The sequence below is a fragment of the Vipera berus genome (genome assembly GCF_964194415.1).
Source record: "Vipera berus genome assembly, chromosome: 15".
In the NCBI taxonomy this organism is placed as follows: domain Eukaryota; kingdom Metazoa; phylum Chordata; class Lepidosauria; order Squamata; family Viperidae; genus Vipera; species Vipera berus.
The window spans coordinates 1,525,565-1,543,228 of record NC_138218.1 but is presented as its reverse complement, the minus strand read 5'-3'; the positions used below and the strand labels follow the sequence as shown (position 1 = coordinate 1,543,228).

Below are 17,664 nucleotides of genomic sequence, written 5' to 3'. Positions count from 1 at the left end.
TTGAAGACTACCTGGAAAACTATCCTAAGAAGTCAGGATCCAAATCATACGTTCACCAAGAGGTTGGGGTTCACTTATTTCAGTGTTTTGATACCACTGATTAAGACTTCCCCTCCCTCCGTTTTCCCTGCCAAAAGTCCAAGTTCAATTCCTACTTCTCCAGGAAGTCTGAGATGAGTTCCACACAATGCAACATTGTTGAAGCTACAATTCTTTCCACATCTCTGTCCTATCTGTAGGTTGCCATGCCTTGCTGATGACTTCTAAACTCAAGAGGACAGTATCTGTGGGGTTCTTAATGCTCTCTGAGCTTGGTTGTTTTTTTGCAGATGTTTTGGTACTCAACTAGGTAACATACACAAGTGCACTGATGATGTTACCTAATTGGGTAACCTAATTGGGTCTGCAAGAAAACAACTAAGCTCAGAGAGCGCCAAGGACTGCGTAGTTCAACCCACAACAATAAATAGTCTCCTCTATTAGCACAACATCTCCTGAACAGAAGAAGCTGGAGAAACAGACAACTCTGCCCACCTATCTTTCCATCTCTACTTCTGAGCAGAATCCTTCCTACAGCTGACAGACATAATCAAGGAGTCGTTGAATGTGAGCTTTCACAGCTCCTGTAACACAGGGGAATGACCAGAGGACTAGAGAAGAGTTGAGTGATTCCCAATCTACAAACAAAAAACCCCAAGATGGATCCAGGAAATTATTGGCCAATCAACTTGGTATCAAAAACTGGGAAAATCCTGGAAAATATCGTCAAGCGGTGCATTTGTGAGCACCTAGAAATGAACAAGATGATTATGAGGAGACGGCATGGGTTTGTTAAAAACAATGCCAGACAAAACTTACTGCCTTTTTTTGAGAAAATGACTAAATTAGTGGACCAGCAAAATGCTGTGGGCATAGTATACTTGGGTTTCAGCAAGGCATTTGACAAAGTAGACCACAACCTTCTACTTGCTAAGATGGAAAAATGTGGGACAGACAGCATCACCACCAGATGGATTTGTAACTATCCGACCCACCACATTCAAAAGTGTAGTCTTCAATGGAACTCATCCACATGGAGGGAAGCAGGCAGTGGGGAACTCCAAGGTTCTGTCTTAGGCCCAGTATTCTTCAATATCTTTATTAATGATCTAGATGAGGTGACCAAAGGGGAAGTTGTCAAATTTGTGGATGACATGGAGGGGGAGGGCTGGAATTGCTGACACATTGGAAGATAGACTTAAGATTCAGGAGAATCTTGACACACTTGAGCATTAGGCCCTATCCAACAAGGTGCAATTCAGTGGTGAAAAAGTCAAGTCCTGCACCTAAAGAGGAAAAACCAAATGCACAGGTACACAAGAGGCAAGTACCTGGACCAACAATAATAACTATAAGAGGGATCTAGGACTCCTAGTGCACAACCACTTACCTATAAGCCAGCAGTGTGCTGTAGCTGCCAAAAAAGGCAATGCAGTCACGGGCTACATCAACAAAGGGATAGCATCAAGATCACAAGAAGTGGTAATACCAGTTTATACCACCCTAGTGAGGACACACTTGGAATACTGCATACACTTCAGGTCACCACAGTACAAAAAAAAATTGCGGAGATCCTAAAAGTGTGCACAGAAGAGCAACAAAGATGATAAAAAGGTCTGAAGGCTAAACCATAAGACGAATGGTTGAGGGAGTTACCATAGGTTGGTCTAGCCCAGGGGTAGGCAACCTCGGCTCTTTTATGACTCATGGACTTCAACTCCCAGAATTCCTGAGCCAGGTATGCTGGCTCAGGAATTCTGGGAGTTGAAGTCCATGAGTCATAAAAGAGCCGAGGTTGCCTACCCCTGGTCTAGCCTATTGAAAAGAAGAATAAAGGTGGACATGATAACTATCTTCTGCTACTTGAGGAGCTATCACAGAGAAGAAGAGGTCAACCTATTCTCCAAAGCACCTGAGGGCAGGACAAGAAGTACTAATTGAGGGGAACTTATCAAGGAGAGATCCAACTTAGAACTAAGGAGGAATTTCCTGACAGTGAGAGCAATTAACCAGTGGAACGGCTTGCCTGTTGTGGGTGCTCCATCACTGGAGGTTTTCAAGAAGAGACAGGACAGTCATTTGTCTGGAATGGAACAGAGTCTGCTCTTGAGCAGGGGGTAGGACTAGAAGACCTCCAAAGTCCCTTCCAACCCTGTTAGTCTATGTTCTGTGACCTGCTTTGAGGCCATCAGGTTGAATAAAGTGGCCGTTAGCAACAGGGGGCCTTCGGAACCACAGCCAGCCAGTGTTTCCACATTGCAGGATTTGGTTCAACTAGGTTTGGCACTTCAAGAAAACATCCAAGTTGAATCTGGATATAATCAGGGATCTCTAATTCAGACCAAGGCCAAAATCCAAAATAATATTTGTGCCGTTGTTGATTGGCACAAGATACATTAGGAAAAACAGGACGTAAATAAAACCAGAGGGTGATGATGTTATTGCCACTTTTTAATCAAACCAGATAGACTTGAACCCTTAGATTTTAGTTAACTGTGTTTCTCCTGGTCACGCACGTTCCTCTCTCAGCTCCTGCATAGTTTTGGAGAAGGCTGGCTCCTGACGTATTCGAGGAAGAGCTGTTTCCAATTATTAAGCTATATTTTCTTGCTCTATATCTTGCCACAAAAATGTCATTTTATTTATTTATTTATTCTGGAGAATAACACACTCTGCCTTGAAACTTTTTCCTGTGATGTCGAAACCTTTGCTTTTATCTTCAAGTCCAGGGGTAGGCAACCTTGGCTCTTTTATGACTCGTGGACTTCAACTCCCAGAATTCCTTGAGCCAGCCATGCTGGCTCAGGAATTCTGGGAGTTGAAGTCCACGAGTCATAAAAGAGCCAAGGTTGCCTACCCCTGCTCAAGTCGAACTGAAACATCTCAGGTACAGTATTTCCCTCATAAAATAAAACTTAGCCATGCTCTTTCTGGAAAAGAATCCCTGGAAATAATTACACTTACATCTCTTTTCAATTTTCAGTTGAAACATTAAAAAAAAACCTTCTGCACATGCTCTCACGGAATTTATTTTGCAAGTCCTGTAAGCTCCAAAGGTTTTATTGCCGACAAAATTTATGTGAAAGTGTATCTTTCTTGTACAATCTAATTAGGTTTATTGGGAAAGAAATCTCACTGAACTCAGTGAATTTGTATCACATGCAACACAATTCTATTTATCTTGCGCTACTCACAACACCTAATTCAAGGAGCAACAACCTCTAGGGGCCCCGTCCCTTCAGAGTTCACTCCCAAGGAGCCTCAACCTGACTTCTTGCTTCCTTCTCTCCATCCCTACTGCTGTCTCCCCATGGCTGCATTCTCAGGCTGCCCGCCCTGAGCCCCGAGCCCTCCTTTCTTCCCAGACTTTGAATTCAGGCAGCAAGTCAGAGGCAGAGCGCTGGGCATGGAGGGAAGGCAAACTCAAACCACATCTGGAATCAATGGAAACCCACTGATCCTGAAGGTGCCCAGGGGAGGGGGCTGCACCTGCACGGCCATGACTTCCGATTCTAATGAAAAGCTGAGCTGAAAGGCTGCTGACCTGATGGGATCCCCCATGAACCAGGCAATCAACATCCAGGTCCAGATCAAAGCTGAGCACCTGGTCCCAAGAGCACATCCTAAGAGGTTGGGGGGCAGGAAGCAGCAGGACCAGGTCAAGGCATGTTAAGAACACAGCCCCGTCGCAGCAATAAACACGAGTGACACATGCATAGGATTGCAAGACGTGCATCACCACAGCCCTCTCTGAAAGAAGCCATCGAACATTATCTCTCACAAAGACAGGAGACAAATCAAGAAAAGCGAAGTGACATCACTGACATTTCTCTCAAGTTTCACATTTTTTTCTGTCCCGAGACGGATTTTTGATCCTCTTCAGCTTGCAGTTTTTAAACCAAAAGTATACCCTTTATGAAGATTCTTCATAAGGAATACATGCCTTCACTCATTGTGTAACCTGCAAGCGATAAAATTCATTTTTAATTTTGTAATATTTTTATGAATATATTCAGTGTTTTCAAATGAGTCTGCAAATTTTTATTGGAGAATTAATTGTGTCATAACACTTGGAGAGATGTAAATATCAAAGCTTAGTTTGGGCACTGATTTGGGAAGTGCAAATTGGCAGCTATTCATTCAAGTGAATACTAAGCCCAGTTTCAATCCTGCCCAAATGCAGAGGGATCAGCACCTCAATTATGCCTAATCTAAAGAGGGATGCTGGGTTCATAACTGCGCATTAAAATAGGGTTCAAAAATTTGTGGTTCAGTGTGTTACTAAGCCAGGCCAAAGACTTACATCAGAATGTGGTTAATTGGTTTAGGCAGAGTATCTTATATCAACATAACAATGAATGCATATATGGTGCAGCAGTTGGCTTTATAAAACACACTACTGTACAGTTTAAACCTAGTTTATGTTTCTTGCTAGCTTTAAATTGTATTATAATCTCAGCCACTGCACCATGTATGAAGACCTCTCATCTCCTGGTGACACCACTGAAACATCAATCAATCAATCAATCAGAATAGAGCTGGAAGGGACCTCAGAGGTCTTCTAGTCCAACCCCTGCTCAAGCAGGAGACCCTAGACCAGGGGTAGGCAACCTTGGCTCTTTCAAGACTTGTGGACTTCAATACCCAGAATTCCTGAACCAGCCATGCTGACTCAGGAATTCTGGGAGTTGAAGTCCACGAGTCATAAAAAAGCCAAGGTTGCCTACCCCTGCCCTAGACCATTTCAGACAGGTGGCAGTTTTCTTTAAACAGTGTGGAAGAGGCTTGCCAGGCCTTGTTCTGAGATGATTTTTTTCAGCTTCCCATTCTACCTACAGACATGGGGTCGATGTCTGATTCCCACTGCTCTGGGCAGCAGGTCTGACTGCTCAGCTTCCAAGCCCAAAGACGTTGGGCCAGGCTGTGGCCCATGGAAGCATTCTGCATAGGTAGGAAAGCACTTCTGTGTTCCACAGGAAAGGAGAGGAAGAGGCCTCAAGGGTCCCACCAGCCTCTTCTGACATTCCTCGGGCAGGGAGAGGTGGCTTCAAGCCCCGATTTCTCCCTGGATGGGAACAGAGGATGGCCTAGCCCAGGGGTAGGCAACCTTGGCTCTTTTATGACTGGTGGACTTCAACTCCCAGAATTCCTGAGCCAGCATGGCTTAGCTTGGAAACTTAGCTTTTCCCTCAGCATGGCTGGCTGAGGAATTCTGGGAATTGAAGTCCACGAGTCATAAAAGAGCCAAGGCTGCCTACCCCTGGCCTAGCCAGATTTGAGCCACTCTCAGCTACCATTTTCTTCTGCCATTCATGGTCTTACATCTGCACCAAGCTGGATTCCCAGCAACCCGGCCCTGGCCCAGCAAACAGATCCAGGTAGTTTTACCTCAGAACTTAAGCCGAGTCCCACATTTATTTAGAAGCCCAGCCTGACTATAAAATCTGGCTTTGTCCTGGATGCTGATGGAGGCTTTTGATGGACCACAACCACAAAATATATTCACCCTCACTGCAGATTAACGATAGGTGATCAAAAGCAAGCATTTAATTTCACATTTTAAAAAACCCCTAAGCACACAAATCAAAACTTAATTCTCAACTGGTGTTGTCCAAAATTTGTTATGCATCTTTGTAATTCATGTTCAGGAACTATCCACCCAAAAAGTACATATATTCTGAACGAATGTGCAAAATGAAACACATTATGAGAAAATGTTTGCAAATGTTATACACGGTAGACAAAATTGTCAAGAAAAATGCATTTAAAGGTAAGTGCACCAAAATGAATATAATTTTCAGTGCAAACTGTTAAAAATCTCAAATTCAACAAGTCAAATTTGAGCCGGTAACAAAAGCAATAAATTAAAGTTGCCAACTTGTACACATTTCCCCATCCTTATTAAAGGGTGCCTCAGTTATGAGATCACCATAAATGCACATTAGGACACTAGCACGTTGGTTAAGGAAGAAATGAAAAATGCAGCCAGCTGGGTGACTTTCTTTCAGCCCGGCCTACCTCACAGGGTTGTTGTAGGGAAATAGGAAGAGGAAGCAGTACTATGTATGTTCGCTGCTTTGAGTTATTTTTAAAAGTAATAAAGGCGGTGGGGGGAAGCTAATCTCGTAAATAAATAAACATGACATTGTAGGGACCCACACACTGACCGGAGCACCGGCATCCAGGGCGTTCAATGGTCTCCAAGCAATTCATGTTTCTAAGGCAGTCATCCAACTGGGCAACTGTGGGGCTTCTCAAACCAACCAGGAAAACCCACAAAAGAAACCCAGAAATCTTGGGGGGGGGAGACCTCTTGTGCATCTGACTACAACCACAACCTCAGGGCACAGCCAGGGGTTCAGTGCAGTTGTAACCGCGAAGAGAAGGTTCCAGGCCAGGGAAGGCCCATTCTCAGGTGCTGCTGTCCTTGGGCCAAAGTAAAAAACCAAAGTGATTTGGGAGGAGGATATTTTTGGGAACTTTGTTTACGTGTGGATTCCCATTCTCTGACTCCTGATCACTGCCTATACAAAGAAGAGAGGCTTTTTTAGCACCTGGAGGTGCCCCATCCTTGGCAGTGGAGTTTCTAAGAAAGCAGCTTACATTTCTGCAATTGCGTCGAACCTCAAGAGCAGAAGCACCCTGATCAGCCAACTGCAGAGGCGCAGCAGAAGCACCCATCGTCCACACCTCCAGGACAGGGCAAGCCAAACACAAAGCATCTGGACAGGATTCATTCAAGCTGCCTCCAAAAAAAGCCCCCCTGATTACTCACGGCCTGCCCGAATCCCCTCGCCCACCGGCCATCGCTCTGGGCTGTTGAGGCCAGCAGTGCTGGGGGAAGAAAGCCTATTGCCACAAGGCTTTTGCTGCCCCGGCCCTTGTCGCTGGGGTTGGGGCGTTCAGCCAAATCACGGAGCAGCATCTTACAGGGCTGCTCCCTTAACATCAACACCCCCCCAAAAAAACACCCACACAACCACACTGCCCATGGCTCTCCTGATCTCTGGGGAAGGAGCTCAGACAGACAAACTTCCACTCGCTGAATGACGCACGCAGAAGGCATCTCCCCTCTGTCCCGTTCGGCCTCTCTTCCATGTGGTCGGAGGGTAACGAATCACCAGGATTCTGTCCAGCAGCCTCCAAAGCATCCAGATACGCCTGCGTATCTCGGAGGATTTCATGCAGGTTTTTTCTGTGCTTGAGGCAAAAAAGTAGCATTTTCCCAGACTCACTTCACATTCGCATCCTTTTGGGCTCCAAGGTTTAGCCCCTGAACGCAGAAGGAAAAGTTCTGTCCCCCCCCACCCCCCCAAAAGTGGTGAGAGCTGCAGTGAGGCCTGCCTTGCTGCTGGTTGCCCTGGGTAGACAGTCCTCGACTTACAACAGTTCATTTAGTGACTGTTCGAAGTTACAACAGTTCTGAAAAAAGTGACTTATGGCCATTTTTCACACTTACAACCACTGCAGCAGCCCCATGGTCACGTGATCAAAATTCAGGTGATTGGCAACTGACTCCCATTTATGACGGTCACAGTGACCAGTGTGTGTGTTTGTGTGTGTGTGACATGATCCCCTTTTGCAACCTTCTGACAAGCCAAGTCAATAGGGGAGCCAGATTCACTTAACAACCATGTTACTAACTTAGCAACTGCAGTGGTTCACTGAACAACTGTGGCAAGAAAAGTAGTCAAATGAGGCACAATTCACGTAACAACTGTCTCGTTTAATAAATTTTGGGCTCAATTGTTGTAAATCAAGGACTATCTCTACTTATTTAAAATGGATGCTGCTCTTCTCAAGTGGTCTCAAAGACTCAAAAATAATGAAGTTATATTCCTGGCTTTGCGTCTATCAGTCTTGAAGATTTGAGAGAGAACATCAAGAGATGCCTATTCTGTCCACTCCGTCCGTCTCCCTCTCAACCAAATTAGGGTCAAGTAAATCTGCATGTAAGAATTGCCCAGCTGGGACAGAATGCTAAAGGTTTCCCAACCTTGCTCTCTCCATTTGGTTATTGATGTCAACACCTATTAACTGCAACCACCCTTGATAAAGGATGATGGGAGACGGAATCCAAAGCAACTGGAGGGGCTTAGGCTATGGAAGGGTGATCTTGTGAACATCTGGTTGCCACAAGGCAGCTCATGTGGAACACCACATATATTCCAGATGCCTTAATCCCAGCATCTGGAATTCAGAGAAGTTCTGGCTCTCTTCTATTTGGATGTTCCATTTAGATTATCTACCTTTTGCCCCCAGATTTATTTAATCTTTTCCTAGATTCTTGATATCTTCTGCTTGGCTTGGTAAGTGCTATTTCCCCTCACTGTATTTATATTTATTTATTTGTATTTTTACATTGTGTGCCACCCAGAGTCAGGCTGGAGTTGGGCAGCACCAAGGGGAAAACATACAAATAAATATATGCAATCTGTATTGTCTTATTTATGTATTTAACAAATTTAAACAGTCGGGACCTGGGTTCAGGCTGAGCTTCAGACTCACCATGGGTTTTCGCTTAAACTAAGAAGGGGCAGAGAGTGTATGTAATGAAAAGCCCAGATTTGGACCAAACTCTCAGATTTGGTCACAACTTGAGACAGTGACCCTCTGCCAAGCATCTTGTCAGACGGGACGGGGGCTCTGGCTGAGCAAGGCCTGGTCGAGAACCTGAACTCAGATTGGTGAGCCCTGGCTGAAAGGGTCTGAGTTCGGGAGACACAAGCTTCTGGCATGCAGCCGTTGCTTCCTCCTCTGGTCCCTTGCAGGTGTCAGATTGGGGCGCTGGTCTCATTCTCTTTATCTTAAGGATCTGATTCACAAGACAGCCAGGCAGCCCCACCAAGCCTGCTAAAATAGCTTCATAATCATAATAGTAAAGTTGGAAGGGACACTGGAGGTCATCTAGTCCAACCCCCTGCTCAGGCAGGAAACCCTATACCATTTCAGACAAATGGCTGTCCAGTCTCTTCTTAAAAACTTCCAGTGTTGGAGCATTCACAACTTCTGGAGGCAAGTTATACCACTGATTAATTGTTCTGTCAGGAAATTTCTCCTTAGTTCTAGGTTGCTTCTCTCCTTGACTAGTTTCCATCCATTGCTTCTTGTCCTGCTTTCAGGTGCTTTGGAGAATAGCTTGACTCCCTCTTCTTTGGGACAGCCCGAGATATTGGAACACTGCTATCATGTCCCCCCTCGTCCTTCTCTTCATTAAACTAGACAGACCCAATTCCAGCAACCGTTCCCTATATGTTTTAGCCTCCAGTCCCCCAATCATCCTTGTTGCTCTTCTCTGGACTCTTTCTAGAGTCTCGACATCTTTATTACATCGTGGTGACCAAAACTGGATGCAGTATTCCAGGTGTGGCCTTACCGAGGCATTGTAAAGTGGTATTAGTACTTCACGTGATCTTTGGCTTCCAAATGCTAATCTGGAGGAATTCACAGATTGTGCCGCAGCCCCTCTTTGCCAAAAGTTGAAAAGCAGCGAAGTCTCTCTGCGATTCTGATTAGCCGGGAATGTTTGGTTCCAAATGTCACAGTTTGGATGTGGAACAGTCAAAAGCAAAGGAACCTTTCTATAAAGTTAAAGACAGGAAAACAAAACTATTCTGCTGAACATCAAGAAAAAAAGAATGAACCGTTTCAGAAGTTTTGGCTTATTTTCAGACTGTCCTCTCTTCACTCTTTTTGTGAGCAAGATCGGATTTTCTGCAGAACGCGATCAATTTCCCGGGAGGTCCACTGGGCTTCTTTCCCAGCTGCCCAGACTCCGTGCTAAGAGCTCTTCAGCGAAGGCAATGCCCGGGACCCCTTCCACTCTCCGATCTCCTCCAGGTAAGATGGCCCAGCAGCTGCCAAGCCAGCGAGTCAGATTCCCAACATATCTGGAGAGGCCAAGCTGGTGGAGGCTGCCCATTGAAAGCAACATGCATGCCCATTGAAAGCAACTGTGAACAGGCTTGTTACCTGAAAGCAAATGTCACAGAGAGTTCAGCTACTTCTGCTTACCAATGCAGCACAGGACAGAAAACCGCTTTGCCCTGCATTTAAGATGCCATTCGTGATAAGGTCTACATTGGGGTTAGGGCAGGATGCACAGAAAGGATGGCAGAACCTGGGGGCGGAGTCAAAAGAGGAATCGGCCTCAAATCCCTACGTAGCCACAAGAGAACTAGGTCCAACCTCCCTTGAGTGCCGTAGACCCTTATCTAACTCTAAGCAGGTGCCAACTAGTGGTGGAGAATTCCTGTGCAGAGGCCTGAGTAGTAATAAATCAGTTAATCGAACTTTGACATGTGCACCTGGTCGTTCACACCTGAGAGAAGCCCCCTCCTGCAGCTCACGCTCCTGTAAAATCATCCAGACTTTATAAAGCATCTCCTGAAGAGCCACTTGAGGAGTGCCAGCAGCTCCGCCCGTTATGCCAGCCCGTCCTCTTCTCACTCTGAGGTTGGCAACTACAAGCACAATAAGCAGAGGCTGCTGGGAATTCTGCCTGCTGACCCCCCCAATAGCAACATCATCAGTGGTATTCTCAAAAAATTAACCGCATCACTTCCCGGCAAGGCTATAATTCACGTTCCAGCTCAGTATTTTGAATTCAGGACTTCACCTGGTTTCCCTAGAAGACCGAAAGACCCAGTGGAGAAACACTGCCTCTAATTGTTGCCGCGCTCTGTTCACAGAACCCCATTTCCCAGGTACCTCTTTCAGGAGCCTCAAGGCAGTGACGGTAGAAGCAGCAGAGCCACACACCCACACACGCAGACACCCACATCCACACCCATTTTTACCCAAGAAAGGCAAGCTTAACTTAACCAAGATCTCGCTCTGCACGTTCTCCTGCAGCCACCTTAGAAAACATTTCGGCCAGCTGCTTTTCGTGGAAGCTGCGTCCACTTGACTGTTGCTGTACGTTGCTCCCGAGGCCAAAGCAGCTGAGGGGCCTTGGAGAATGGCAACTATCCCGCCAACATCGCCTCTCCTGAGTGTGAGGTCACCACATCCACGCCTGCTCACAAACTTTCATCTCCCACATCTGGATTTCTGGCACACAGCAGGAGCGCAAAGAAGAAAACCAGCCTTGTTCCTCCGCACTCCACTTCTTTCTCAAGCTGGCCTGAAGGCAGCAAAGGCAGCTTAGCTGAATCCCACTAAATCTATTTCCAAAGCCTGGATCATAACATTACCCGGCTGCTCTCTTCGTGGCAGCGAATGCTGGAGCTCTGCTCGGGTGTGTGTGTGTGTGTGTGTGTGTGTGTGTGTGTGTGTCCAAACGCAGGATCTGCTCCATCCCCTGCAGGGTGATCTCTGCAGCAGCCCCGGTTCCTCTGGCCGGAATCTCCCACAGGTGCTTTTCCACGAGGCACCTGGACTTTCTTTGAAGACGTTTCGCTTCTCCTCCAAGAAGCTTCTTCAGCTCTGACTGGATGGAGAGGAATGGAATCCAGTCAGAGCGGAAGAAGCTTCTTAGATGAGAAGCGAAATGTCTTCAGAGAGAAAAAAGAAAGTCCAGTTGCCTCGTGGAAAAGCACCTGTGGGACAACCGTGACCAGGAGGACTGAGAATCCCCCTAGACGCTCAGGCCAGAATCGCTGCCAAATTCCAGAATTTGGAGCAGTGCAGCCGTGGGGTGGGGAGAAAGAGCGCTGCACGACTGCCTTCCAAAGCCAAAGGGCCTTCTCCTGCAGCTGCTGCTTCTCTTCCCCCCTGCAGGATCTGGCAGACAAAGAGCCATGATGCAACCTGACTTCACTGGTGGAAATGTGGAAAGTCATCGCAAAACTATTACATCACACATTTTGCTTGATCGGGGAAAGGCCTGGAGCCAGCTGCGGCGCTGAGAGGGGGGCAGGCTTCTTGCAGCAAAGCAGCCCCCCCTGGCTCAACCCCCAACGCATCTGGGAGACTTGCTGGACGGCCTTGAGCCAGGCACTCCGGGGCCGGGCGGGGCGGCTCATCCATTCCAAAAGAGCACTCACCAGCTCCAGAATAAACAACTTCTGGCGCTCTGAAATCTCTGGTGTGAGTTGTATAATGCAAAATGGATCCTGACGTCCACTCCAGAATGAATTCCTTCTCCAAGATTTTCCAGATCCAGCCAGAGGCCTCCAAGGAGGCCAAGGGACAAGAATGTCAGGGCAGGAAAAGCTTCTTCCCGTCCAGATCATCGCCTGATCTCTTCCCAGGCCATCAGCCCTGGAAGCTGGGATCCTTGCCCAACTTTGATCCAGGATGGAATCTATCACTGTCTCTCATTCGCTGCTGGGCTGCCACGGGCGTAGCCAATGATAACCTCCTGAACTCCGTCTCTTGGAGGAAAGATGGGAGAAGGCCTGGCAAATTAAACACTCCCGATGGCTTTTGTTAGAAGGCAGCTGTGGTTCATCTCCAGGGCAAGATGGAAGGTGGCCTGCTGCCCACCCCAATCCCCGGAACTCAGTCCGCCTCCTGCCAGGGCAAAAGGCACATCAAGAGCAACTGCCTCAATTGCCTCACCTTCTCACTTCGACCTACCACGACTTTTTTTGCATTGCCGGAGCCGGGCTGGGCGCGCGGCCTCCACATGATGCAAACCCCCCCCTTGGGCCGGCAGTTTGACACCCCTGGTCTAGGGTCTCCTGCGTGAGCAGGAGGCTGGACTAGAAGACCTCCGAGGTCCCTTCCCGCTCTATTCTGTTCTATTAATACATCCATCCCTCATCAGGGTGAAATTCCATTAGCCAAATCCACATGACATGCAAGGTAATGAATTCAAGATCTCACAAACCCCGCAGGGCTTCCCAATCTTAAGGCAAGGACTCTTAGTGAACGAGATCCCAAATTTTAAAAAAGGCTCTTGTAGGATGATACCTGAGCTCAGACCTTTGAGCGTGATTAACTCCGATGAAGTCATGGGGGAAATCACACAAATCCTCTCTCCTTTTGAAGGGGGCAGGCACATATGCCAATGCTCCCACCAATGACCCTGTGATCCCCAAACGGTACAACAGGGAGAAACGCCGGGCACACTTAGACTGGAGGCCTTGGCACTAGCTGGCATCTCCATATTTCCCTGAACTGTGGCACACCTTTGCAGCCATGAGGGGGAGGGAGGAGGTGAGGGGGGGAGGAGATGGTTATGGTGACTGTGTCCCTAGCCTTCCAGAAAGCTGGCAGCTGGCCGTCCTTGGCTTAAAGAACAGCGTAAAAGCACTTAATTGCTTTGAAAGACGTCCCTTTTCTTGGCAAGCGTTTATTTCATCACCAATTCTAAATAATTAATGGAATCTATACACAGCCCACTTGGAAGGGAAACTCTGATTCAAATGAAACTGTCTGCATTAAAGAAGTATTAACTGCAACACTTTACGGCAAAGTTCTGGAGGTCCTTTGGGGAGTTGGCCATTTACCCTTGCAAAAACTCTTTGGAGTCGGATCTTCAAAGCGGCTTTGTGGGTTGCAGCTTCTCTCACAAAACACGAAGAGACAGCCGGCCAGCAGCAAAAAACCCGACCGCTCAGCTCTTGGGACAGAGATGCCAGTATGAGGTCAGCTGCCTTCGCTTGCAAAGCTGAGTGGCATTGCCAACCTGTGAGTGAGCCATAACAGGGATTCCACTGGCACGGAGCCCTGCGCATCTCTCTCTGGCACGCTGGGTAAAGTTTTGCTGCCACGGTAGCTGAGATGCACTTACAAATTTCCTGCACAGAAGACCCAGGGGCTGCTCAGAAAAAATTTGGAGGTTCAGGTTTGGGAAACTCCCCCCTCCCCTTGGCATCAGTCCTTTATTTTCCATAAAGTGCAGAGAACTTCGTTTAATTCCCAACTTTTCACCCAATTACAGTAGTGGCCAAAATTGTGGAAACCATTTGGGAAAAGTGTATTTTTGAGGTTTGATGGCTAATAACACCACTTTTGTGGGAGTAGTACCATAAAATTATATATCAATGGAAAGATAATTTAATCAAGAATGTAATGCAACATAGTTTGTTCAATTATCTGTACTGTATTCTATGAAAAGTTATAGCCAAATAACCAGAAAAAGGAAGCACAACTTGCTAAGGTTGATATCAGGTAGCTTTCCTTCATCTGATTGTAGCCAATGATCACGAGTGTTTAGAGAGCCAATCAGGTCTCATCTTGTTTTGGCAATGAGCCAATCAGATCACAGTAGGATCCAGTTATTGATGTCATGTATTGAAGCTGAGAGGGGGACATTTGTCAGTGTGTTATGTGGTTGGGGTTTTTTTCTTTCATTGAGTGAGCTTGTAAAACGTAATAAAATTAAAGTAATGGTGCAAAGAGTTGACGGGTTGCCCAGAAAGCGATGTAGAATAGTATTATCAAGTGAACAAGGCTACAGTTATAAAGAAATTAGAAGAATAATGGATGGAAACTTAACCAAAGGTGGCATTTCTACCGTACACTTTTCCCAAAAGGTTTCCACAATTTTGGCCACTACTGCATCTCAACCCCAAACTTTTTTCAACGCCAGCCGCTTTAGTCCATTTCCATCCTTTTTTAAGGTTGGTCCTCTCTGTTTTAAGCACCCGGGTATTCTACAACATGTCACGCCTGGCTGATTTTGCTACATTAACACAGAAATACGACACGAACCTTAACAACCACTCTTAACAGGGATGTGAGCATTTTCGGATCACTACATGAAGCAACGCAGCTTTAAAATGTAAAACAAAAAAGACGTTCTATCCAAACCCAACGAGGGAAGAGAATGCCAGTTATCATCCCTCCTGGGGGGCAGATATGAAATGAATTTTTCTTTCAACGGCAGCACGGCCCGATGCAAACCCATTTCTTGCAGGCGCCCGTGAAGCGGGAGGGCAGCGCCGGCTCCCACCGAGGCGCAGAGGCAGCACCTGGGGGCGTCCGTGGACGAAGTTCCTCCCAGTTTGCAAAGCTCAGATCGCTCCTAGGAAGAAGTTTGCGGCGAGCGGCAGAGATGCTGCACGCCACAAAGAAGCCATTCCAAAGGGGAAAGCGAGCTCGTCCGCTGTTAAACAACCTCCACTCACACCCTGCCCCCCCCGCCACTTCTCCGTCGCCTAAGACCTCTGCATAAAGTTGCCCCCTCCAAAGGGGCTGCGGAAGCGCCTCCGCAGGGCGGGGACGGCCCCGAGCGGACGCCCGAAAGCCCGGGAGAAGCCGGCCCCGCTCGCTGCCCGGGGCTGCCGGGCGCCCTTACCTGCGCGGCTGTGGGCGAGGGCGGCGAGCAGGAGCAGCGCCAGGCTCCCGGGCCGGCTCGGCCAGCCCCGCCGTTTCCAGCGGGTGTGCGCGTCCATCTCCGCGGCGCGCGGCTGGTCCGGGCGAGGCGCAAAGCGGGGCGGCGGCGCTCCGGGGCGGCTCTTCTCCCGACTCTCGGACTAAGAAGCGGACGCCTCGCTCCCCTCCGGCCGGGCAGGAGCCTCCTAGGCGGCCATGGGCTGGGGCGGCGGCGGCGGCGGCGGCTCCTCTCCCTGCGCAGCCTGCTGGCCCGGCGCGCGGCTGGGGAGGCTCGGGGCGTCCGGCTGCCCCCCTCGGCGTCTCCTCCCGCCTCCTTCTCGGTTCCTCGCCCGACCTCCTTCCGGGGCGCCGCTCGGCCAAGTGCGCTCGCCCCGCTTTGCTGCCCCGCGAAACTTTCGGCTCCCTCGCCCGCTCCCCTTTCCCCGCGTCAAGCCGACGGGGCCGAGCTGCCAATCCGGGGGGCCCTAGCCAATGGCGGCGAGGGAGGCCCCCGGCCCCGCCTCCGCTCCGAAGGCGGGGGCGGCGGGCGCCACGAAGCCTTGCCTGGGTGGCAGGGGCGGCCGGCGCTCCCCTCCCCTCCCCTCCCCGCCCTTCCCGCCGCCGCCAGCCCGGAGCAGGCCCGCGCGCCGCCCCGCACCCGCCCCGGCCCCGCGCGCCCTGCCGCCCTGCCCGGCCCGCGGGGACGGTGGCGAGATGCGGATGGCCCGGGCGCCGGTCGAACCGGGGCTCTCGGCAGGCGGGGTCCCCGCGGCCCTTTCCCCCCTGCCCCGCCGAAACTTCCCGCAGCCAGAAGCTCCGGCTGTCCTGTAGCCGTCTGGAGGCTCTCTCGGCCCGGTCCTTCAGCAGTGCCTTCCCGGGCATCTCGGCTTTGCTGCCTCGGGCGCTCCCCCCCCCCGGCACGAAACGCCCCCCTCAGCACTTGGGGAGAGATGCCCGCCTGTCCCCGCCACCCCCGGGGCCTCCCGGGCAGCCCAGAGCGAAGGCCGCCTCCCGGTCCTCTCCTCGGAGCCCTTTCGGCCCCCCGGACGGCAGTTCCCCGGCCAGCCTCCCCTTCTAGCCCGGTGAGCAGAAGACAGACGAGCTGGCTGGGAAGAGGCCTCGGCCCCAACCTGGCTGAGGGGAGAGGGGCGGCAGAGCTGCCCTCCTGCCTCAGGCCCCCAACTGGCCAGCCAGGCCTCCTCTGGGCCCAAATTCCCAGGGGAGCGGTCGGGGCACCCAGCATGGCCAACCTGCCACTCCGGAGAGATCCCCAAAGCCTCCTTGCCAGGCAGAGACTTTAAAAGCTGGAGGGCAGGGAATGCCCTCCCTGGCGTAAAGGGACCCTAGGCTCCCGCTGCCCAAAATATGCCTTGAACTGCCCAAGCCTGAACCCTGTGGAGAGAAAGGCACCGTTCGGGAAAGGCTGCCGGTAGCCAGAACTGAATTAGCCACTTTTACAACTCTTCATACTAGAAACTGCTGCAGAGTTTGCTCTGGAAAAGGAGCCATGCAAACTCTGGGGAGAAAAGGGATAATAGAGGTTAGCTCCTAGCGGCCCATAAGACTCTTCGTGTAGTCACGGCAGGGCAACCAGCCACAATAGATGTGTGCAAATGGGAATTTGAGGACACAACCACATTTGATTTCAGAAGAGAAACCACTTAAAGTCATTGTTGGGCATCATGAACTTTGGGGGAGGTTGGGTGGGGTTCAGTTGCAGCAGAGGGAAAACCCACAGACACCTTGGAAGGTGCCGCTGGGATCCAGCCCCTCACCGGCCAAGCATTTGCCCCAGGGGGCACTGGACAGATCCCCAAGGGAAGCAAAGGATGGAATCTCATTGGATGATCCAGGGAAAGGCCAAAAAAATGTGAAAAGCCAGGCAAAAAGCAGCAGCAGTTCAGGGGAGGCCTTTCAGACAATGGAAAGTTTATCGTGGGGTGAATGTCGGAGTGGCAGAGGAGCCTGGAGTGCCTTGGAAGGACATTGAAGACCTTCACCCGAGGAGAATATCGGCATTCACCACAGGTAGAAAGTGAGGATGGAGATGGGCTCTGTAGCCTGAAGGGACCATCTGACTCCCAGATGCAATGGAGCAGAGTCCACTGCACAAACGGAGCCACAAGCAGGAGGCTCCAAGGCTTGGCTGCCCTGGCAGAGACTTGGTCCAACTCACTGACCAGCTAATCAGGTGCAACTCACTAAACTCCAGGTGGAGAACTGAAGTTGCAACGTTTGATACCATTTGTACCACCCAAGAAGTATCTGGCAACCTGAAATCTGCCAAGGACTCTGAAGAGCTCCAGAGTTGCGTCCTCCCTTCACTTCCCCTTGAGGCCATGATTCACAACTCAAATTCAAGCAACCCTTTGATGTTTCACACACAGCCTTAATGTATTTATATTTATTTATTTATTT

The 17,664-nt window shown here is 49.5% G+C and overlaps 1 protein-coding gene across 1 annotated transcript in view; it reads right to left on the bottom strand.

Annotated features, from left to right (window-relative positions):
• The window catches only part of COL5A1 (collagen type V alpha 1 chain), a 217,147-nt gene extending 201,687 nt beyond the window's left edge, over positions 1 to 15,460 (bottom strand). The window contains exon 1 of the mRNA XM_081339577.1: positions 15,230 to 15,460. Coding sequence (XP_081195703.1) covers positions 15,230 to 15,326 — 97 coding nt within the window. The 5' untranslated portion in view covers positions 15,327 to 15,460. The remainder of the gene's footprint in view (positions 1 to 15,229) is intronic.
• Between the last annotated feature and the right edge of the window lie 2,204 nt (positions 15,461 to 17,664).